This window comes from Anolis sagrei, chromosome 12 (assembly GCF_037176765.1).
Source record: "Anolis sagrei isolate rAnoSag1 chromosome 12, rAnoSag1.mat, whole genome shotgun sequence".
Classification (NCBI taxonomy): Eukaryota; Metazoa; Chordata; class Lepidosauria; order Squamata; family Dactyloidae; genus Anolis; species Anolis sagrei.
Window position 1 is genome coordinate 19,802,610 of NC_090032.1, and position 20,405 is coordinate 19,823,014.

At 40.2% G+C, this 20,405-nt stretch overlaps 1 protein-coding gene across 2 annotated transcripts in view; it reads left to right on the forward strand.

Annotated features, from left to right (window-relative positions):
* SIPA1 (signal-induced proliferation-associated 1) overlaps nt 1-20,405 on the forward strand; it is a 54,397-nt gene that overhangs the window by 5,670 nt on the left and 28,322 nt on the right. For both annotated transcript variants that reach the window (XR_010910399.1, XM_060758328.2), the window contains exons 2-6: nt 12,503-12,627; nt 14,410-14,598; nt 14,715-14,889; nt 19,162-19,265; nt 19,337-19,494. Coding sequence is in view for 1 of the 2 variants with exons in the window: in XM_060758328.2 (XP_060614311.2) it covers nt 12,503-12,627; nt 14,410-14,598; nt 14,715-14,889; nt 19,162-19,265; nt 19,337-19,494 (751 nt within the window). In the remaining variant the exon portion in view is untranslated. The remainder of the gene's footprint in view (nt 1-12,502; nt 12,628-14,409; nt 14,599-14,714; nt 14,890-19,161; nt 19,266-19,336; nt 19,495-20,405) is intronic.

Here is a 20,405-nt window from a genome sequence, read left to right on the forward strand (position 1 = left end):
ATTATTATTATTATTTGTAAAATAAGAAATGTCTTTTTATATAACCCAAGCTAGAAATAATAATAATAATAACAATATTATTATTGCTATTATTATTATTATTTGTAAAATGTCTTTTTCACATAACCCAAGCTAGAAATAATAATAATATTATTATTGTTATTGTTATTATTATTATTTGTAAAATAAAAAATGACTTTTTCAAATAACCCAAGCTAGAAATAATAATAATAATAATAATAATACATTTTCAAATAGGACCTAAGAAATAGTAATAATAATAGAAATAGTAATAATAATAATAGAAATAGTAATAATAATAATATTTTATTGATTTTAAAAGAATGAAGAGATTTTAAAAAGAAAGAAGTACTATTATTATTATTATTATTATTATTTGTAAAATAAGAAATGTCTTTTTTACATAACCCAAGCTAGAAATAATAATAACAACAACATTATTATTGCTATTATTATTATTATTATTATTATTATTATTATTATTATTATTTGTAAAATAAGAAATGTCTTTTTCAAATAACCCAAGCTAGAAATAATAACAACAACAATATTATTATTGTTGTTATTATTATTATTATTTGCAAAATTAGAAATGACTTTTTCAAATAATCCAAGCTAGAAATAATAATAATAATAATAATAGTTGTTGTTTCTTTCTTTTTTAAATCTCTTCTTTCTTATAAAATCAATAAAAATTTAAAAATATAATTATTATTACTATTTCTAGCTTAGGTCCTATTTGAAAAAAGTCATATTTTTATTTTACAAAATGCATAAGGTTGTGGGTGAACTACAACTCCCATCATGCCAGGATAACTCCCTGAATCAACATCAGTACTTCAAGTTTTGTCATGTTGGGCAAGTTTGCTCTAATGCCTCATTGGTGGGGTTCAGTGTGCTCTCTGGCTGCAAGATGAACTACAACTCCCAACCATAGTGGGCCATTACCCCTCAAATCCCTCCAGTAGGTTCAGTTGGTCATAGGGCTTCTGTGTGCCAAGGAACTGTATTAAGGGGTCGCGGCATCTTATATATGCTAAAATAAATATAGCGTCCCTACTTCGCGGATTTTCACTTATCGCGGGTAGTCCTGGAACGTACCACTCGTGATAAGTGAGGGAACGCTGTAATGTTATGGTTGGGGGGTCACCACAACAGGAGGAACTATATTAAGGGATCGCGGCACCTTATATATTCTAAAATAAATATTAAAATAAATATAGCGTCCCTACTTCGCGGAATTTCACTTATCGCGGGTAGTCCTAGAACGTACCACTCGTGATAAGTGAGGGAACGCTGTAATGTTATGGTTGGGGGTCACCACAACAGGAGGAACTATATTAAGGGATCGCGGCACCTTATATATTCTAAAATAAATATTAAAATAAATATAGCGTCCCTACTTCGCGGATTTTCACTTATCGCGGGTAGTCCTGGAACGTACCACTCGTGATAAGTGAGGGAACGCTGTAATGTTATGGTTGGGGGGTCACCACAACAGGAGGAACTATATTAAGGGATCGCGGCACCTTATATATTCTAAAATAAATATTAAAATAAATATAGCGTCCCTACTTCGCGGAATTTCACTTATCGCGGGTAGTCCTAGAACGTACCACTCGTGATAAGTGAGGGAACGCTGTAATGTTATGGTTGGGGGTCACCACAACAGGAGGAACTATATTAAGGGATCGCGGCACCTTATATATTCTAAAATAAATATTAAAATAAATATAGCGTCCCTACTTCGCGGATTTTCACTTATCGCGGGTAGTCCTGGAACGTACCACTCGTGATAAGTGAGGGAACGCTGTAATGTTATGGTTGGGGGGTCACCACAACAGGAGGAACTATATTAAGGGATCGCGGCACCTTATATATTCTAAAATAAATATTAAAATAAATATAGCGTCCCTACTTCGCGGATTTTCACTTATCGCGGGTAGTCCTGGAACGTACCACTCGTGATAAGTGAGGGAACGCTGTAATGTTATGGTTGGGGGGTCACCACAACAGGAGGAACTATATTAAGGGATCGCGGCACCTTATATATTCTAAAATAAATATTAAAATAAATATAGCGTCCCTACTTCGCGGAATTTCACTTATCGCGGGTAGTCCTAGAACGTACCACTCGTGATAGGTGAGGGAACGCTGTAATGTTATGGTTGGGGGTCACCACAACAGGAGGAACTATATTAAGGGATCGCGGCACCGTATATATTCTAAAATAAATATTAAAATAAATATAGCGTCCCTACTTCGCGGATTTTCACTTATCGCGGGTAGTCCTGGAACGTACCACTCGTGATAAGTGAGGGAACGCTGTAATGTTATGGTTGGGGGTCACCACAACATGAGGAACTATATTAAGGGATCGCGGCAACGTATATATTCTAAAATAAATATTAAAATAAAGATAGCGTCCCTACTTCGCGGATTTTCACTTATCGCGGGTAGTCCTGGAACGTACCACTCGTGATAAGTGAGGGAACGCTGTAATGTTATGGTTGGGGGTCACCACAACATGAGGAACTATATTAAGGGATCGCGGCACCTTATATATTCTAAAATAAATATTAAAATAAATATAGCGTCCCTACTTCGCGGATTTTCACTTATCGCGGGTAGTCCTGGAACGTACCACTCGTGATAAGTGAGGGAACGCTGTAATGTTATGGTTGGGGGTCACCACAACAGGAGGAACTATATTAAGGGATCGCAGCACCTTATATATTCTAAAATAAATATTAAAATAAATATAGCGTCCCTACTTCGCGGATTTTCACTTATCGCGGGTAGTCCTGGAACGTACCACTCGTGATAAGTGAGGGAACGCTGTAATGTTATGGCTGGGGGTCACCACAACAGGAGGAACTATATTAAGGGATCACGGCAACGTATATATTCTAAAATAAATATTAAAATAAATATAGCGTCCCTACTTGGCGGATTTTCACTTATCGCGGGTAGTCCTGGAACGTACCACTCGTGATAAGTGAGGGAACGCTGTAATGTTATGGTTGGCGGTCACCACAACACGAGGAACTATATTAAGGGATCGCGGCACCTTATATATTCTAAAATAAATATTAAAATAAATATAGCGTCCCTACTTCGCGGATTTTCACTTATCGCGGGTAGTCCTGGAACGTACCACTCGTGATAAGTGAGGGAACGCTGTAATGTTATGGTTGGGGGTCACCACAACAGGAGGAACTATATTAAGGGATCGCGGCACCTTAGATATTCTAAAATAAATATTAAAATAAATATGATGTCCCTACTTCGCGGATTTTCACTTATCGCGGGTAGTCCTGGAACGTAACACTCGTGATAAGTGAGGGAACGCTGTAATGTTATGGTTGGGGGTCACCACAACATGAGGAACTATATTAAGGGATTGCGGCACCTTATATATTCTAAAATAAATATTAAAATAAATATAGCGTCCCTACTTCGCGGATTTTCACTTTTCGCGGGTGGTCCTGGATCAGATCACCCGTGATAAGTGAGGGAATGCTGTAATGTTATGGTTGGGGGTCACCACAACTTGAGGAACTGGATTTAAGGGGTCGCAGCACCCTATATATGCTAAAATAAATATTAAAATAAATATAGCGTCCCTACTTCGCGGATTTTCACTTTTCACGGGTGATCCTAGAACGTACCACTCGTAGTAAGTGAGGGAACGCTGTAATGTTATGGTTGGGGGTCACCACAACATGAGGAACTATATTAAGGGATCGCGGCAACGTATATATTCTAAAATAAATATTAAAATAAATATAGGGTCCCTACTTCGCGGATTTTCACTTATCGCGGGTAGTCCTGGAACGTAACACTCGTGATAAGTGAGGGAACGCTGTAATGTTATGGTTGGGGGTCACCACAACAAGAAGAACTGAATTAAGGGGTCACGACATCTTATATATGCTAAAATAAATATAGCGTCCCTACTTCGCGGATTTTCATTTTTCGCGGGTGGTCCTAGAACGTAACACTCGTAGTAAGTGAGGGAACGCTGTAATGTTATGGTTGGGGGTCACCACAACACGAGGAACTATATTAAGGGATCGCGGCACCTTATATATTCTAAAATAAATATTAAAATAAATATAGCGTCCCTACTTCGCGGATTTTCACTTATCGCGGGTAATCCTGGAACGTACCACTCGTGATAAGTGAGGGAACGCTGTAATGTTATGGTTGGGGGTCACCACAACATGAGGAACTATATTAAGGGATCGCGGCACCTTATATATTCTAAAATAAATATTAAAATAAATATAGCGTCCCTACTTCGCGGATTTTCACTTATCGCGGGTAGTCCTGGAACGTACCACTCGTGATAAGTGAGGGAACGCTGTAATGTTATGGTTGGGGGTCACCACAACAGGAGGAACTATATTAAGGGGTCACATCATCTTATATATACTAAAATAAATATTAAAATAAATATAGCGTCCCTACTTCGCGGATTTTCACTTATCGCGGGTAGTCCTGGAACGTACCACTCGTGATAAGTGAGGGAACGCTGTAATGTTATGGTTGGGGGTCACCACAACAGGAGGAACTATATTAAGGGATCGCAGCACCTTATATATTCTAAAATAAATATTAAAATAAATATAGCGTCCCTACTTCGCGGATTTTCACTTATCGCGGGTAGTCCTGGAACGTACCACTCGTGATAAGTGAGGGAACGCTGTAATGTTATGGTTGGGGGTCACCACAACAGGAGGAACTATATTAAGGGATCGCGGCACCTTAGATATTCTAAAATAAATATTAAAATAAATATGATGTCCCTACTTCGCGGATTTTCACTTATCGCGGGTAGTCCTGGAACGTAACACTCGTGATAAGTGAGGGAACGCTGTAATGTTATGGTTGGGGGTCACCACAACAGGAGGAACTATATTAAGGGATCGTGGCATCTTATATATTCTAAAATAAATATTAAAATAAATATAGCGTCCCTACTTTGCGGATTTTCACTTATCGCGGGTGGCCGTGGAACGTACCACTCGTGATAAGTGAGGGAACGCTGTAATGTTATGGTTGGGGGTCACCACAACATGAGGAACTATATTAAGGGATCGCGGCAACGTATATATTCTAAAATAAATATTAAAATAAATATAGCGTCCCTACTTCGCGGATTTTCACTTATCGCGGGTAGTCCTGGAACATAACACTCGTGATAAGTGAGGGAACGCTGTAATGTTATGGTTGGGGGTCACCACAACATGAGGAACTATATTCAGGGATCGCGGCACCTTAGATATTCTAAAATAAATATTAAAATAAATATAGCGTCCCTACTTCGCGGATTTTCACTTATCGCGGGTAGTCCTGGAACGTACCACTCGTGATAAGTGAGGGAACGCTGTAATGTTATGGTTGGGGGTCACCACAACATGAGGAACTATATTCAGGGATCGCGGCACCTTAGATATTCTAAAATAAATATTAAAATAAATATAGCGTCCCTACTTCGCGGATTTTCACTTATCGCGGGTAGTCCTGGAACGTACCACTCGTGATAAGTGAGGGAACGCTGTAATGTTATGGTTGGGGGTCACCACAACATGAGGAACTATATTAAGGGATCGCGGCAACTTATATATTCTAAAATAAATATTAAAATAAATATAGCGTCCCTACTTTGCGGATTTTCACTTATCGCGGGTAGTCCTGGAACGTACCACTCGTGATAAGTGAGGGAATGCTGTAATGTTATGGTTGGGGGTCACCACAACATGAGGAACTATATTAAGGGATCGCGGCAACGTATATATTCTAAAATAAATATTAAAATAAATATAGCGTCCCTACTTCGCGGATTTTCACTTATCGCGGGTAGTCCTGGAACGTACCACTCGTGATAAGTGAGGGAATGCTGTAATGTTATGGTTGGGGGTCACCACAACATGAGGAACTATATTAAGGGATCGCGGCAACGTATATATTCTAAAATAAATATTAAAATAAATATAGCGTCCCTACTTCGCGGATTTTCACTTATCGCGAGTAGTCCTGGAACGTAACACTCGTGATAAGTGAGGGAACGCTGTAATGTTATGGTTGGGGGTCACCACAACATGAGGAACTATATTAAGGGATCGCGGCACCTTATATATTCTAAAATAAATATTAAAATAAATATAGCGTCCCTACTTCGCGGATTTTCACTTTTCGCGGGTAGTCCTGGAACGTACCACTCGTGATAAGTGAGGGAACGCTGTAATGTTATGGTTGGGGGTCACCACAACATGAGGAACTATATTAAGGGATCGCGGCACCTTATATATTCTAAAATAAATATTAAAATAAATATAGCGTCCCTACTTCGCGGATTTTCACTTATCGCGGGTAGTCCTGGAACGTACCACTCGTGATAAGTGAGGGAACGCTGTAATGTTATGGTTGGGGGTCACCACAACATGAGGAACTATATTAAGGGATCGCGGCACCTTATATATTCTAAAATAAATATTAAAATAAATATAGCGTCCCTACTTCGCGGATTTTCACTTATCGCGGGTAGTCCTGGAACGTACCACTCGTGATAAGTGAGGGAACGCTGTAATGTTATGGTTGGGGGTCACCACAACATGAGGAACTATATTAAGAGATCGCGGCACCTTAGATATTCTAAAATAAATATTAAAATAAATATAGCGTCCCTACTTCGCGGATTTTCACTTATCGCAGGTAGTCCTGGAACGTACCACTCGTGATAAGTGAGGGAACGCTGTAATGTTATGGCTGGGGGTCACCACAACATGAGGAACTATATTAAGGGATCGCGGCATCTTATATATTCTAAAATAAATATTAAAATAAATATAGCGTCCCTACTTCGCGGATTTTCACTTATCGCGGGTAGTCCTGGAACGTAACACTCGTGATAAGTGAGGGAACGCTGTAATGTTATGGTTGGGGGGTCACCACAACAGGAGGAACTATATTAAGGGATCGCGGCATCTTATATATTCTAAAATAAATATTAAAATAAATATAGCGTCCCTACTTCGCGGATTTTCACTTATCGCAGGTAGTCCTGGAACGTAACACTCGTGATAAGTGAGGGAACGCTGTAATGTTATGGTTGGGGGTCACCACAACATGAGGAACTATATTAAGGGATCGCGGCATCTTATATATTCTAAAATAAATATTAAAATAAATATAGCGTCCCTACTTCGCGGATTTTCACTTATCGCGGGTAGTCCTGGAACGTAACACTCGTGATAAGTGAGGGAACGCTGTAATGTTATGGTTGGGGGTCACCACAACATGAGGAACTATATTAAGGGATCGCGGCATCTTATATATTCTAAAATAAATATTAAAATAAATATAGCGTCCCTACTTCGCGGATTTTCACTTATCGCGGGTAATCCTGGAACATACCACTCGTGATAAGTGAGGGAACGCTGTAATGTTATGGTTGGGGGTCACCACAACAGGAGGAACTATATTAAGGGATCGCGGCATCTTATATATTCTAAAATAAATATTAAAATAAATATAGCGTCCCTACTTTGCGGATTTTCACTTATCGCGGGTAGTCCTAGAACGTACCACTCGTGATAGGTGAGGGAATGCTGTAATGTTATGGTTGGGGGTCACCACAACATGAGGAACTATATTAAGGGATCGCGGCACCTTATATATACTAAAATAAATATTAAAATAAATATAGCGTCCCTACTTCGCGGATTTTCACTTATCGCGGGTAGTCCTAGAACGTACCACTCGTGATAAGTGAGGGAATGCTGTAATGTTATGGTTGGGGGTCACCACAACATGAGGAACTATATTAAGGGGTCACATCATCTTATATATACTAAAATAAATATTAAAATAAATATGGTGTCCCTACTTCGCGGATTTTCACTTTTCGCGGGTGGTCCTGGGTCAGATCACCCGTGATAAGTGAGGGAATGCTGTAATGTTATGGTTGGGGGTCACCACAACTTGAGGAACTGGATTTAAGGGGTCGCAGCACCCTATATATGCTAAAATAAATATTAAAATAAATATAGCATCCCTACTTCGCGGATTTTCACTTATTGCGGGTGGTCCTGGATCAGATCACCCGTGATAAGTGAGGGAATGCTGTAATGTTATGGTTGGGGGTCACCACAACTTGAGGAACTATATTAAGGGATCGCGGCACCTTATATATTCTAAAATAAATATTAAAATAAATATAGCGTCCCTACTTCGCGGATTTTCACTTATCGCAGGTAGTCCTAGAACGTACCACTCGTGATAAGTGAGGGAACGCTGTAATGTTATGGTTGGGGGTCACCACAACATGAGGAACTATATTAAGGGGTCACATCATCTTATATATACTAAAATAAATATTAAAATAAATATGGTGTCCCTACTTCGCGGATTTTCACTTTTCGCGGGTGGTCCTGGGTCAGATCACCCGTGATAAGTGAGGGAATGCTGTAATGTTATGGTTGGGGGTCACCACAACTTGAGGAACTGGATTTAAGGGGTCGCAGCACCCTATATATGCTAAAATAAATATTAAAATAAATATAGCATCCCTACTTCGCGGATTTTCACTTATTGCGGGTGGTCCTGGATCAGATCACCCGTGATAAGTGAGGGAATGCTGTAATGTTATGGTTGGGGGTCACCACAACTTGAGGAACTGGATTTAAGGGGTCGCAGCACCCTATATATTCTAAAATAAATATTAAAATAAATATAGCATCCCTACTTCGCGGATTTTCACTTATTGCGGGTGGTCCTGGATCAGATCACCCGTGATAAGTGAGGGAATGCTGTAATGTTATGGTTGGGGGTCACCACAACTTGAGGAACTATATTAAGGGATCGCGGCACCTTATATATTCTAAAATAAATATTAAAATAAATATAGCGTCCCTACTTCGCGGATTTTCACTTATCGCAGGTAGTCCTAGAACGTACCACTCGTGATAAGTGAGGGAACGCTGTAATGTTATGGTTGGGGGTCACCACAACATGAGGAACTATATTAAGGGGTCACATCATCTTATATATACTAAAATAAATATTAAAATAAATATGGTGTCCCTACTTCGCGGATTTTCACTTTTCGCGGGTGGTCCTGGGTCAGATCACCCGTGATAAGTGAGGGAATGCTGTAATGTTATGGTTGGGGGTCACCACAACTTGAGGAACTGGATTTAAGGGGTCGCAGCACCCTATATATGCTAAAATAAATATTAAAATAAATATAGCATCCCTACTTCGCGGATTTTCACTTATTGCGGGTGGTCCTGGATCAGATCACCCGTGATAGGTGAGGGAATGCTGTAATGTTATGGTTGGGGGTCACCACAACTTGAGGAACTATATTAAGGGATCGCGGCACCTTATATATTCTAAAATAAATATTAAAATAAATATAGCGTCCCTACTTCGCGGATTTTCACTTATCGCAGGTAGTCCTAGAACGTACCACTCGTGATAAGTGAGGGAACGCTGTAATGTTATGGTTGGGGGTCACCACAACATGAGGAACTATATTAAGGGATCGCGGCACCTTATATATTCTAAAATAAATATTAAAATAAATATAGCGTCCCTACTTCGCGGATTTTCACTTATCGCAGGTAGTCCTAGAACGTACCACTCGTGATAAGTGAGGGAACGCTGTAATGTTATGGTTGGGGGTCACCACAACATGAGGAACTATATTAAGGGATCGCGGCACCTTATATATTCTAAAATAAATATTAAAATAAATATAGCGTCCCTACTTCGCGGATTTTCACTTATCGCAGGTAGTCCTAGAACGTACCACTCGTGATAAGTGAGGGAACGCTGTAATGTTATGGTTGGGGGTCACCACAACATGAGGAACTATATTAAGGGATCGCGGCACCTTATATATTCTAAAATAAATATTAAAATAAATATAGTGTCCCTACTTAATGTATGGGATGCTATAGGATCTTGGATCGAGAGCGTTATTTCCCTTCCCAAATGACACCTCCCAGGATTACACAGCCTTCAAGTGGTGCCTAATTCAAAACTATACGATAACAACTCTTCTAGGAGTCTCTTTAAGTCCTCCGGAGGGACTCTATGGCCAACTTCCTAAAATGGACAACAGGGGGAGCCTTTGCTATACGTAACACGGCGGTTGTTGCACCATTGATCCCAATGCTTGTTGCTACTTCGTAACACTAATTTGGCTACTCTTGTGCATCATCGTGTAAATATCCGATTTGCAGGACGTATTTTCATTCACTGGACCAAACTTGGCACGGATACTCAATATGACCAAATGTGAACCCTGGTGGGGTTGGGAAGGGGATTGATTTTGTCATTTGGGAGTTGTAGTTGCTGGGATGTGTAGTTCACCTGCAAGCAAAGAGCAGCCTGAACTCCACCAAGGATGGAATTGAACCAAGCTTCGCACACAGAGCTCCCATAACTAACAGCAAATATTGGAAAGGTTTGGTGGGCATTGGCCTTGAGTTTGGGAGTTGTAGTTCACCTACATCCAGAGATCACTGTGGACTCGGGATTTATAGTTCACCTACAATCAAAGAACATTCTGAATTCCACCAATGATTAAATTAAACCAAACTTATTACACAAAATTCTCATGCCATCAGGAAATGCTGGAAAGGTTTGGTGGGCATTGGCCTTGAGTTTGGGAGTTGTAGTTCACCTACATCCAGAGAACACTGTGGACTCAAACAATGATGGATCTGGACCAAGCTTGGTACAAATACACACTATGCCCAGATGTGAACACTGGTGGAGTTTGGGGAAAATAGACCTTGACATTTGGGAGTTGTAGTTGTTGGGATTTATAGTTCACCTACAATCACAGAGAAATCTGAACCCCACCAGTGATGGAATTGAACCAAACATGGCACACAATTTAAAAGATGGGGGAGAATTTGCAAGGTTTCGGGTATGTTTTGGATATTCTTAACTCTCATAGTTAACAGAAAATACTGGAAGGGTTTGGTTGGCGTTGACCTTGGGTATTGGAGTTGTAGTTCACCTACATCCAGAGAGCATGGTGGACTCAAACAATGATGGATCTGGACCAAACTTGACACAAATGCTCAATATGTTCAAATGTGAACACTGGTGGAGTTTGGGGACAATCGACCCTGACATTTGGGAGTTGAAATTGCTGGGATTTATAGTTCACCTACAATCAAAGAGCATTCTAAACTCCACCAGTGATGGAATAGAACCAAACCAGGCACACAGAACTTCCGTAGCTAATAGAAAATACTGGAATAGTTTGATGGGCATTGACCTTGAGTTTTGGAGTTATAGTTCTCCTACATCCATAGAGCATAGTGGACTCAAACAATGATGGATCTGGACCAAACTTGGCATGAATACTCAATATTCCCAAATGTGGACACTGGTGGAGTTTGGGGGAAATAGACCTTGACATTTGGGAGTTGTAGTTGCTGGGATTTATAGTTCACGTACAATCAAAGAGCATTCTAAACTCCACCAGTGATGGAATAGAACCAAACCAGGCACACAGAACTTCCGTAGCTAATAGAAAATACTGGAATAGTTTGATGGGCATTGACCTTGAGTTTTGGAGTTGTAGTTCACCTCCATCCAGAGAGCACTGTGGACTCAAACAATGATGGATCAGGACCAAACTTGGCATGGATACTCAATGTGACCAAATGTGGACACTGGTGGAGTTTGGGGGAAATAGACCTTGACATTTGGGAGTTGTAGTTGCTGGGATTTATAGTTCACCTACATTCAAAGAGCATTCTGAACTCCACCAATGATAAAATAGAACCAAACATGGCACACAGGACTTTCATAGCTAATAGAAATGGACCAAACGTGGCATGAATACTCAACATTCCCAAATGTGGACACTGGTGGAGTTTGGGGAAAATAGACCTTGACATTTGGGAGTTGTAGTTGCTGGGATTTATAGTTCACCTACAATCAAAGAGCATTCTGAACTCCACCAATGATGAAATAGAACCAAACATGGCACCCAAGACTCCCATAGCTAATAAAAAATACTGGAAGGGTTTGGTTGCCATTGACCTTGGGTATTGGAGTTGTAGTTCTCCTACATCCATAGAGCATGGTGGACTCAAACAATGATGGATCAGGACCAAACTTGGCATGGATACTCAATGTGACCAAATGTGGACACTGGTGGAGTTTGGGGGAAATAGACCTTGACATTTGGGAGTTGTAGTTGCTGGGATTTATAGTTCACGTACAATCAAAGAGAATTCTGAACCTCACCAACGATGGAATTGAATGAAACATGGCACCTAAGACTCCCATAGCTAATAGAAAATATTGGAAGGGTTTGGTTGCCATTGACCTTGGGTATTGGAGTTGTAGTTCTCCTACATCCATAGAGCATGGTGGACTCAAACAATGATGGATCTGGACCAAACTTGTTTTTAAGGCAGGATTTCCCCTTCTCTTTGCACAGAGCACCAGAATTTCTTTGGAGTGGACGATCAATTGGGTGCGGTGGCCGTGTCTCTGCGGCGCGAGGAGAAAGAGGGCAGCACCGGACCCCAGTACAATTACCGCCTCATCGTACGGACAAGTCAGGTGAGCTCACCTTTGTTTACCCTACTCACAGGGAGGGCGCCCATCACTGCAGCGGCCCTTGCCCGGTACGTCGAGCAAGGAATTTCTGAGTTATGTTAATCCCACAAACGAACATTACATGTTTATTTATATTGCGGATTTTCACTTATCGCTGGTGGTCCTGGAACAGAACACCCGCGTTAAGTGAGGGAACACTGTAGTTGTTGCAACCCAGAGCAGGAAACGAGACCCTAAGTTAACAATCCACCACACTTGACTGTGGGAAAAACAATCCCTTTTTATTGATGAAAAATGGTTACAACATAGAGGAAAATGCAAAGTCAAAAAGCCACAGTAAAAATCCGCAATCAGAAATATCCATGAACTAGATCAGGGGTCCTCAAACTTTTTGAACAGAGGGCCGGGTCACAGCCTCTCAAACTGTTGGAGGGCTGGATTATAATTTGAAATAATAATGAATGAATTCCTATGCATGCTGCACATATCTTATTTGTAGTGCAAAAAACACTTTAAATAATACAATAATTAAAATGAAGAACAATTTAAACAAATATAAACTTAGCAGTAATAATAAATATAAACCTAGCAGTTTGAAAACATGCAAATGTGAGTAGATCAATAGGTACCGCTCCGGCGGGAAGGTAACGGTGCTCCATGCAGTCATGGCGGCCATATGACCTTGGAGGTGTCTAGGGACAACACCGGCTCTTCGGCTTAGAAATGGAGATGAGCACCACTCCCTAGTCAGACATGACTGGAATTAAGGTCAGGGGACAACATTTGCCGGCCGCCTCCCCCCCCCCCCCCCCCATTCTCCTGCGTCCTGGATGTGGCGAGGCCGCATCCAGAAGGCAAGAAAGCAGGCTGGGCCCATGGAGATGGCCGGCAAAGTGGGCCAGCTCACCACCCCCCCCCCAGAATGCCTCACTTTGCCGGCCACCTCACCCCCCCCCCCAAGAATACGAGACTGCATCCAGAGGGCAGGAAAGCAGCCTGGGCCCACAGAGACGGCCAGCAAAGCGGACCCAAGCCACTTTGCCCGCCGCCTCCTCCCCTTCGCCCACTGCCTCCCTCCCCCTTCGCCCTCCTCTCACCCTCCTTGCGGGCCGAATAAATGCCCTCAGGGGGCCGGATCTGGCCCGCGGGCCATAGTTTGGGGACCCCTGAACTAGATCAAAAACCAAAAGCAACACTGTAAAATCCTGGAACCTGTTAGCAATCCACTAACTGTACTTGGAGCACTAGAAGACTCTTGGGATGAAAGCCACGGGAAACGGGAGATCTGCCAAGGTAATGCCTCAGTCTAAAACGATGCCTGATCTAAAGAGTCAACCCGGCGAGAGGCACTTAAAGCCGAGGAAACTGTTTCGTGACACGCCTCCAGGCTTTGAAGCCCTTCTTTCTTTTTCTCTTAATCTGCTTGACCTTCGCAGACTCTGCGATTCACTCCTGTTTTTCCAAATCTGTCCTCTTCTATCCTCATTAAGGATCCCAGGTGTTAGCTTCTCTGGAGCGCTATCACCGCTTGGCTCTGAAACATTCTCATGAGAATGTGTACTTTCACTTTCCAAGGCTTCCAAGCCTGCAGGAGTTTCTTCTACACTGACCTCAGAATCAACATTTTCATTAGCATCAGGAAATACTAGGTTCAGGTTCACACCCAGGCTGAACCCCAACAGTAGTGGGCTTTTTGGTGCTGTTTCCAGGGCTTATTCCATGTAAACATGTTCTATAACCCAGCTAAGAGGGTTCCCCATGGCTACTCCGTCTTTCTGCTTCCAGCTCCGGACCCTTCGGGGATCCATCCTCGAGGAGGCGATCCCCCTTGCCGCCCGCCACGCCACCCCCCGCGGCATCCCCCCGAAGAAGCTCCTGGAACACGTGATGCCCGAACTGAGCCTCCAGTGTCTCCGCTTGGCGTCCAGCTCTCCGAAGGTACCGGAGACCTTGCTCAAGCTGGACGAACAAGGGGTAAGTTCGCATCTCTCTTATGCCGCAACATCGGGTTCTTAGAGTTGGAGGCTTACGAGAGTGATCACCCAGGTTGCGACGGTCTTCTTCTCATCCTCCTCTTCCTCCACACTCAGCTCAGTTTCCAGCGGAAAGTCGGAGTTCTCTACTGTATGGCAGGGCAGGGTTCGGAAGAGGACATGTACAACAACGAAGAAGGTGGTCCGGCCTTCCAGGAGTTCCTGGACCTCCTTGGCGAACGTGTGCGGCTCCGCGGCTTTGAGAAATACCGGGCGCAGCTGGACACCAAGAGTAAGTGATGAGATTCAAGGTGAGAGTGGAACTATGACGTCTCTCGAGCTTGACACTATGCGCCTGTTAACACCGCCTAGAATACTCCAACATTCGTTCATCATGCATACATTAACATCCCTTCTTCCTTCTCCTGGAGAGGAGACCCGAACGTAGGCAAGATTGCATTCCCTGAAAATCTGCCATTCTGCCAATACATTATCTTCCCCGTCATTTGAAGAAAGAAGCGTGTGTACAGAACCTGCGCTCCTGCAGTATGACACACTTTTGGGTTGTAAAAAGGTCTCTTATATAGTTGTTGCACTCCAGGATAGGAAAAGCCACACGTTGAATAGGAAAACAACCCTTTTATTGAAGATAAGTAAAAAAAAAAGCAAAGTAAAAAAGCACTTTAAAGAAATCGGTAAATACAATTAGGTAAGAAGATAAGTTATTGAAGATAAGTAAAAACAGCAAAGTAAAAAAGCCCTTTAAAGAAATCTGTAAATACAATTAGGTAAGAAGATAAGTTATTGAAGATAAGTAAAAACAGCAAAGTAAAAAAGCACTTAAAAGAAGTCTGTAAATACAATTAGGTAAGAAGATAAATTATTGAAGATAAGTAAAAACAGCAAAGTTAAAAAGTACTTTAAAAAATTGGTAAATACAAAAAGGTAAGAAGATAAACAGGAACAAATTAGTCCAGGGGAGAGTTCAGCAAAGTCCATGAAAACAAAGTCCACACTTCTCTAATAACATCCAGAAAATCAGGAATACATTGATCCAAGGTGCACTCCTGCAGTCTGCCACACTTTTGGGTAGTAAAAAGGTCTCTTGTATAGTTGTTGCACTCCAGGACAGGTAAAGCCACACGTTGAATAGGAAAACAATCCTTATATTGAAGATAAGTAAAAAACAGCAAAGTAAAAAAGCACTTTAAAGAAATCGGTAAATACAATTAGGTAAGAAGATAAACAGGAACAAATTCGTCCAGGGGAGAGTTCAGCAAAGTCCATGAAAACGAAGTCCACACTTCTCGAATAACATCCAGAAAATCAGGAATACATTTATCCAAGGTGTACTCCTGCAGTCCGCCACATTTTTGGGTAGTAAAAAGGTCTCTTGTATAGTCGTTGCACTCCAGGACAGGTAAAACCACACGTTGAATAGGAAAAGTAAAAACATCAAAGTAAAAAAGCACTTTAAAGAAATCGGTAAATACAATTAGGTAAGAAGATAAACAGGAAAAAATTCGTCCAGGGGAGAGTTCAGCAAAGTCCATGAAAACAAAGTCCACACTTCTCTAATAACATCCAGAAAATCAGGAATGCATTGATCCAAGGTGCACTCCTGCAGTCCGCCACACTTTTGGGTAGTAAAAAGGTCTCTTGTATAGTTGTTGCACTCCAGGACAGGTAAAACCACACGGTGAATAGGAAAACAATCCTTTTATTGAAGATAAAAGTAAAAACAGCAAAGTAAAAAAGCACTTTAAAGAAATCGGTAAATACAATTAGGTAAGAAGATAAGCAGGAACAAATTAGTCCAGGGGATTGTTCAGCAAAGTCCATGAAAACAAAGTCCACGCTTCTCTAATAACATCCAGAAAATCAGGAATACATTGATCCAAGGTGCACTCCTGCAGTCTGCCACACTTTTGGGTAGTAAAAAGGTCTCTTGTATAGTTGTTGCACTCCAGGACAGGTAAAACCACACGTTGAATAGGAAAACAATCATTTTACTGATGATAAGTAAAAACAGCAAAGTAAAAAAGCACTTTAAAGAAATCGGTAAATACAATTAGGTGAGAAGATAAACAGGAACAAATTAGTCCAGGGTAGAGTTCAGCAAAGTCCATGAAAACAAAGTCCACACTTCTCGAATAACATTCAGAAAATCAGGAAAAACGTTGATCCAAGGCTTTAGTATACGATCATAAAATCCAAGAGTCAAAACCATAAAACCAGAAGTTTTTAAGCATGGATCTTCAAAGCAAGGCTTTCATGAAACAAGGATACATCATCTTCCCCGTCCTTTGAAGAAAGAAGCGTGTGTACAGAACCTGCACTCTGGTCGTCTGTCACACTTTTGGGTTGTAAAAAGGTCTCTTGTATAGTTGTTGCACACCAGGATAGGAAAAGCCACACGTTGAATAGGAAAACAATCCTTTTATTGAAGATAAGTAAAAACAGCAGTAAAAAAGCACTTTAAAGAAATCGGTAAATACAATTAGGTAAGAAGATAAGTTATTGAAGATGAGTAAAAACAGCAAAGTAAAAAAGGCCTTTAAAGAAATCTGTAAATACAATTAGATAAGAAGATAAGTTATTGAAGATAAGTAAAAACAGCAAAGTAAAAAAGGCCTTTAAAGAAATCTGTAAATACAATTAGATAAGAAGATAAGTTATTGAAGATAAGTAAAAACAGCAAAGTAAAAAAGCACTTTAAAGAAATCTGTAAATACAATTAGGTAAGAAGATAAGTTATTGAAGATAAGTAAAAACAGCCACACTTTTGGGTTGTAAAAAGGTCTCTTGTATAGTTGTTGCACTCCAGGATAGGAAAAGCCACACGTTGAATAGGAAAACAATCCTTTTATTGAAGATAAGTAAAAACAGCAAAGTAAAAAAGCACTTTAAAGAAATCTGTAAATACAATTAGGTAAGAAGATAAGTTATTGAAGATAAGTAAAAACGGCAAAGTAAAAAAGCCCTTTAAAGAAATCTGTAAATACAATTAGGCAAGAAGATAAGTTATTGAAGATAAGTAAAAACAGCAAAGTAAAAAAGCACTTTAAAGAAATCTGTAAATACAATTAGGTAAGAAGATAAACAGGAACAAATTCATCCAGGGTAGAGCTCAACAAAGTCCATGAAAACAAAGTCCACACGTTGAATAGGAAAACAATCCTTTTATTGAAGATAAGTAAAAAACAGCAAAGTAAAAAAGCCCTTTAAAGAAATCGGTAAATACAATTTGGTAAGAAGATAAACAGGAACAAATTCGTCCAGGGTAGAGTTCAGCAAAGTCCATGAAAACGAAGTCCACACTTCTCTAATAACACCCAGAAAATCAGGAATACATTGATCCAAGGTGCACTCCTGCAGTCTGCCACACTTTTGGGTAGTAAAAAGGTCTCTTGTATAGTTGTTACACTCCAGGACAGGTAAAACAACACGTTGAATAGGATAACAATCCTTTTATTGAAGATAAGTAAAAACAGCAAAGTAAAAAAGCACTTTAAAGAAATCGGTAAATACAATTAGGTAATAAAAAGGAAAAAATTCGTCCAGGGGAGAGTTCAGCAAAGTCCACGAAAGCAAAGTCCACACTTCTCTAATAACATCCAGAAAATCAGGAAAAACGTTGATCCAAGGCTTAAGTATACGATCATAAAATCCAAGAGTCAAAACCATAAAACAAGAAGTATTTAAGCATGAATTTTCAAAGCAAGGCTTCCATGAAACAAGGATACATCATCTTCCCCGTCCTTTGAAGAAGCGTGTGTACAGAATCTGCACTCTGGTCATCTGTCACACTTTTGGGTTGTAAAAAGGTCTCTTGTATAGTTGTTGCACTCCAGGATAGGAAAAGCCACACGTTGAATAGGAAAACAATCCTTTTATTGAAGATAAGTAAAAACAGCAAAGTAAAAAAGCACTTTAAAGAAATCGGTAAATACAATTAGGTAAGAAGATAAGTTATTGAAGATAAGTAAAAACAGCAAAGTAAAAAAGCACTTTAAAGAAATCTGTAAATACAATTAGGTAAGAAGATAAGTTATTGAAGATAAGTAAAAACAGCCACACTTTTGGGTTGTAAAAAGGTCTCTTGTATAGTTGTTGCACTCCAGGATAGGAAAAGCCACACATTGAATAGGAAAACAATCCTTTTATTGAAGATAAGTTAAAAAACAGCAAAGTAAAAAAGCACTTTAAAGAAATTGGTAAATACAATTAGGTAAGAAGATAAGTTATTGAAGATAAGTAAAAACAGCAAAGTAAAAAAGCACTTTAAAGAAATCTGTAAATACAATTAGGTAAGAAGATAAGTTATTGAAGATAAGTAAAAACAGCCACACTTTTGGGTTGTAAAAAGGTCTCTTGTATAGTTGTTGCACTCCAGGATAGGAAAAGCCACACATTGAATAGGAAAACAATCCTTTTATTTAAGATAAGTTAAAAAACAGCAAAGTAAAAAAGCACTTTAAAGAAATCGGTAAATACAATTAGGTAAGAAGATAAACAGGAATTGCCGACGCCTACAGAAATTGGTTTTCCTTTCTCTTTGCAGCGGACTCCACAGGGAGCCACTCTCTCTACACCACGTATCAGGACTACGAGATCATGTTCCACGTCTCCACTATGCTGCCCTACACGCCAAACAACCGTCAGCAGGTGAGCGGGAGCCTGGGAGGAGTAGCGCAAATAAGCAGGGATTTTTTACATTGCAAGCCCTTCTTTTTCAGCTCCTGAGGAAGCGCCACATTGGGAACGACATCGTGACCATCGTCTTCCAGGAGCCCGGGGCCCTTCCCTTCACGCCACGCACCATCCGCTCCCACTTCCAGCACGTCTTTATTGTGGTGAGGGCCCACAAATCCTGCAACGGCAATACCACCTACAGGTAAGGAAGCCAGGAGCACGTGATGTGTTACCTGCGAGTTACCTGTTAACTGTATTACCTGTAAATGAATATTGTGCTATCCGTAAATTTACTTATCAGGTGTTCTACCTGTAAGTTACCTCTTAAGTCTACTACCTGGAAATGAATATTGTGTTATCTGTAAATTTACCTGTCAGGTGTTCTACCTGTAAGTTACCTATTAAATCTATTACCTGTAAGTGAATATTGTGTTATCCGTAAATTTACCTGTCAGGTGTTCTACCTGTAAGTTACCTGTTAAGTCTGTTACCTGTAAGTGAATATTGTGTTATCCGTAAATTTACCTGTCAGGTGTTCTATCAGTATGTTACCTGTTAAGTCTATTATCTGGAAATGAATATTGTGTTATCTGTAAATTTACTTATCAGGTGTTCTACCTGAAAGTTACCTATTAAGTCTGTTACCTGTAAGTGAATATTGTGTTATCCGTAAATTTACCTGTTAAGAGTTCTACCTGTAAGTTACCTGTTAAGTCTATTACGTGTAAATGACTACTGTGTTATCTAAAAATTTACATGGCAGGTGTTCTACCTGTAAGTTACTTGTTAAGTCTATTACCTGTAGATAAATATTGTGTCATCCGTAAATATATCGGTTAGATGTTCTATCTGTAAGTTACCTGTTAAGTCTATTACCTGCAAATGAATATTGTGTTATCTGTACATTTACCTGTTAGGTGTTCTATCTGCAAGTTACCTGTAAAGTCTGTTACCTGTTAATGAATATTGTGTTAACCATAAATTACTTGTTAGATGTTCTACCTCTTAAGTTATCCGTTTACCTGTTAGGTATTCTACCTTTAAATTACCTATTAAGTCAGTTACCTGTAAATGAATAATGTGTTATCCGTAAATTTACCTGTTAGGTGTTCT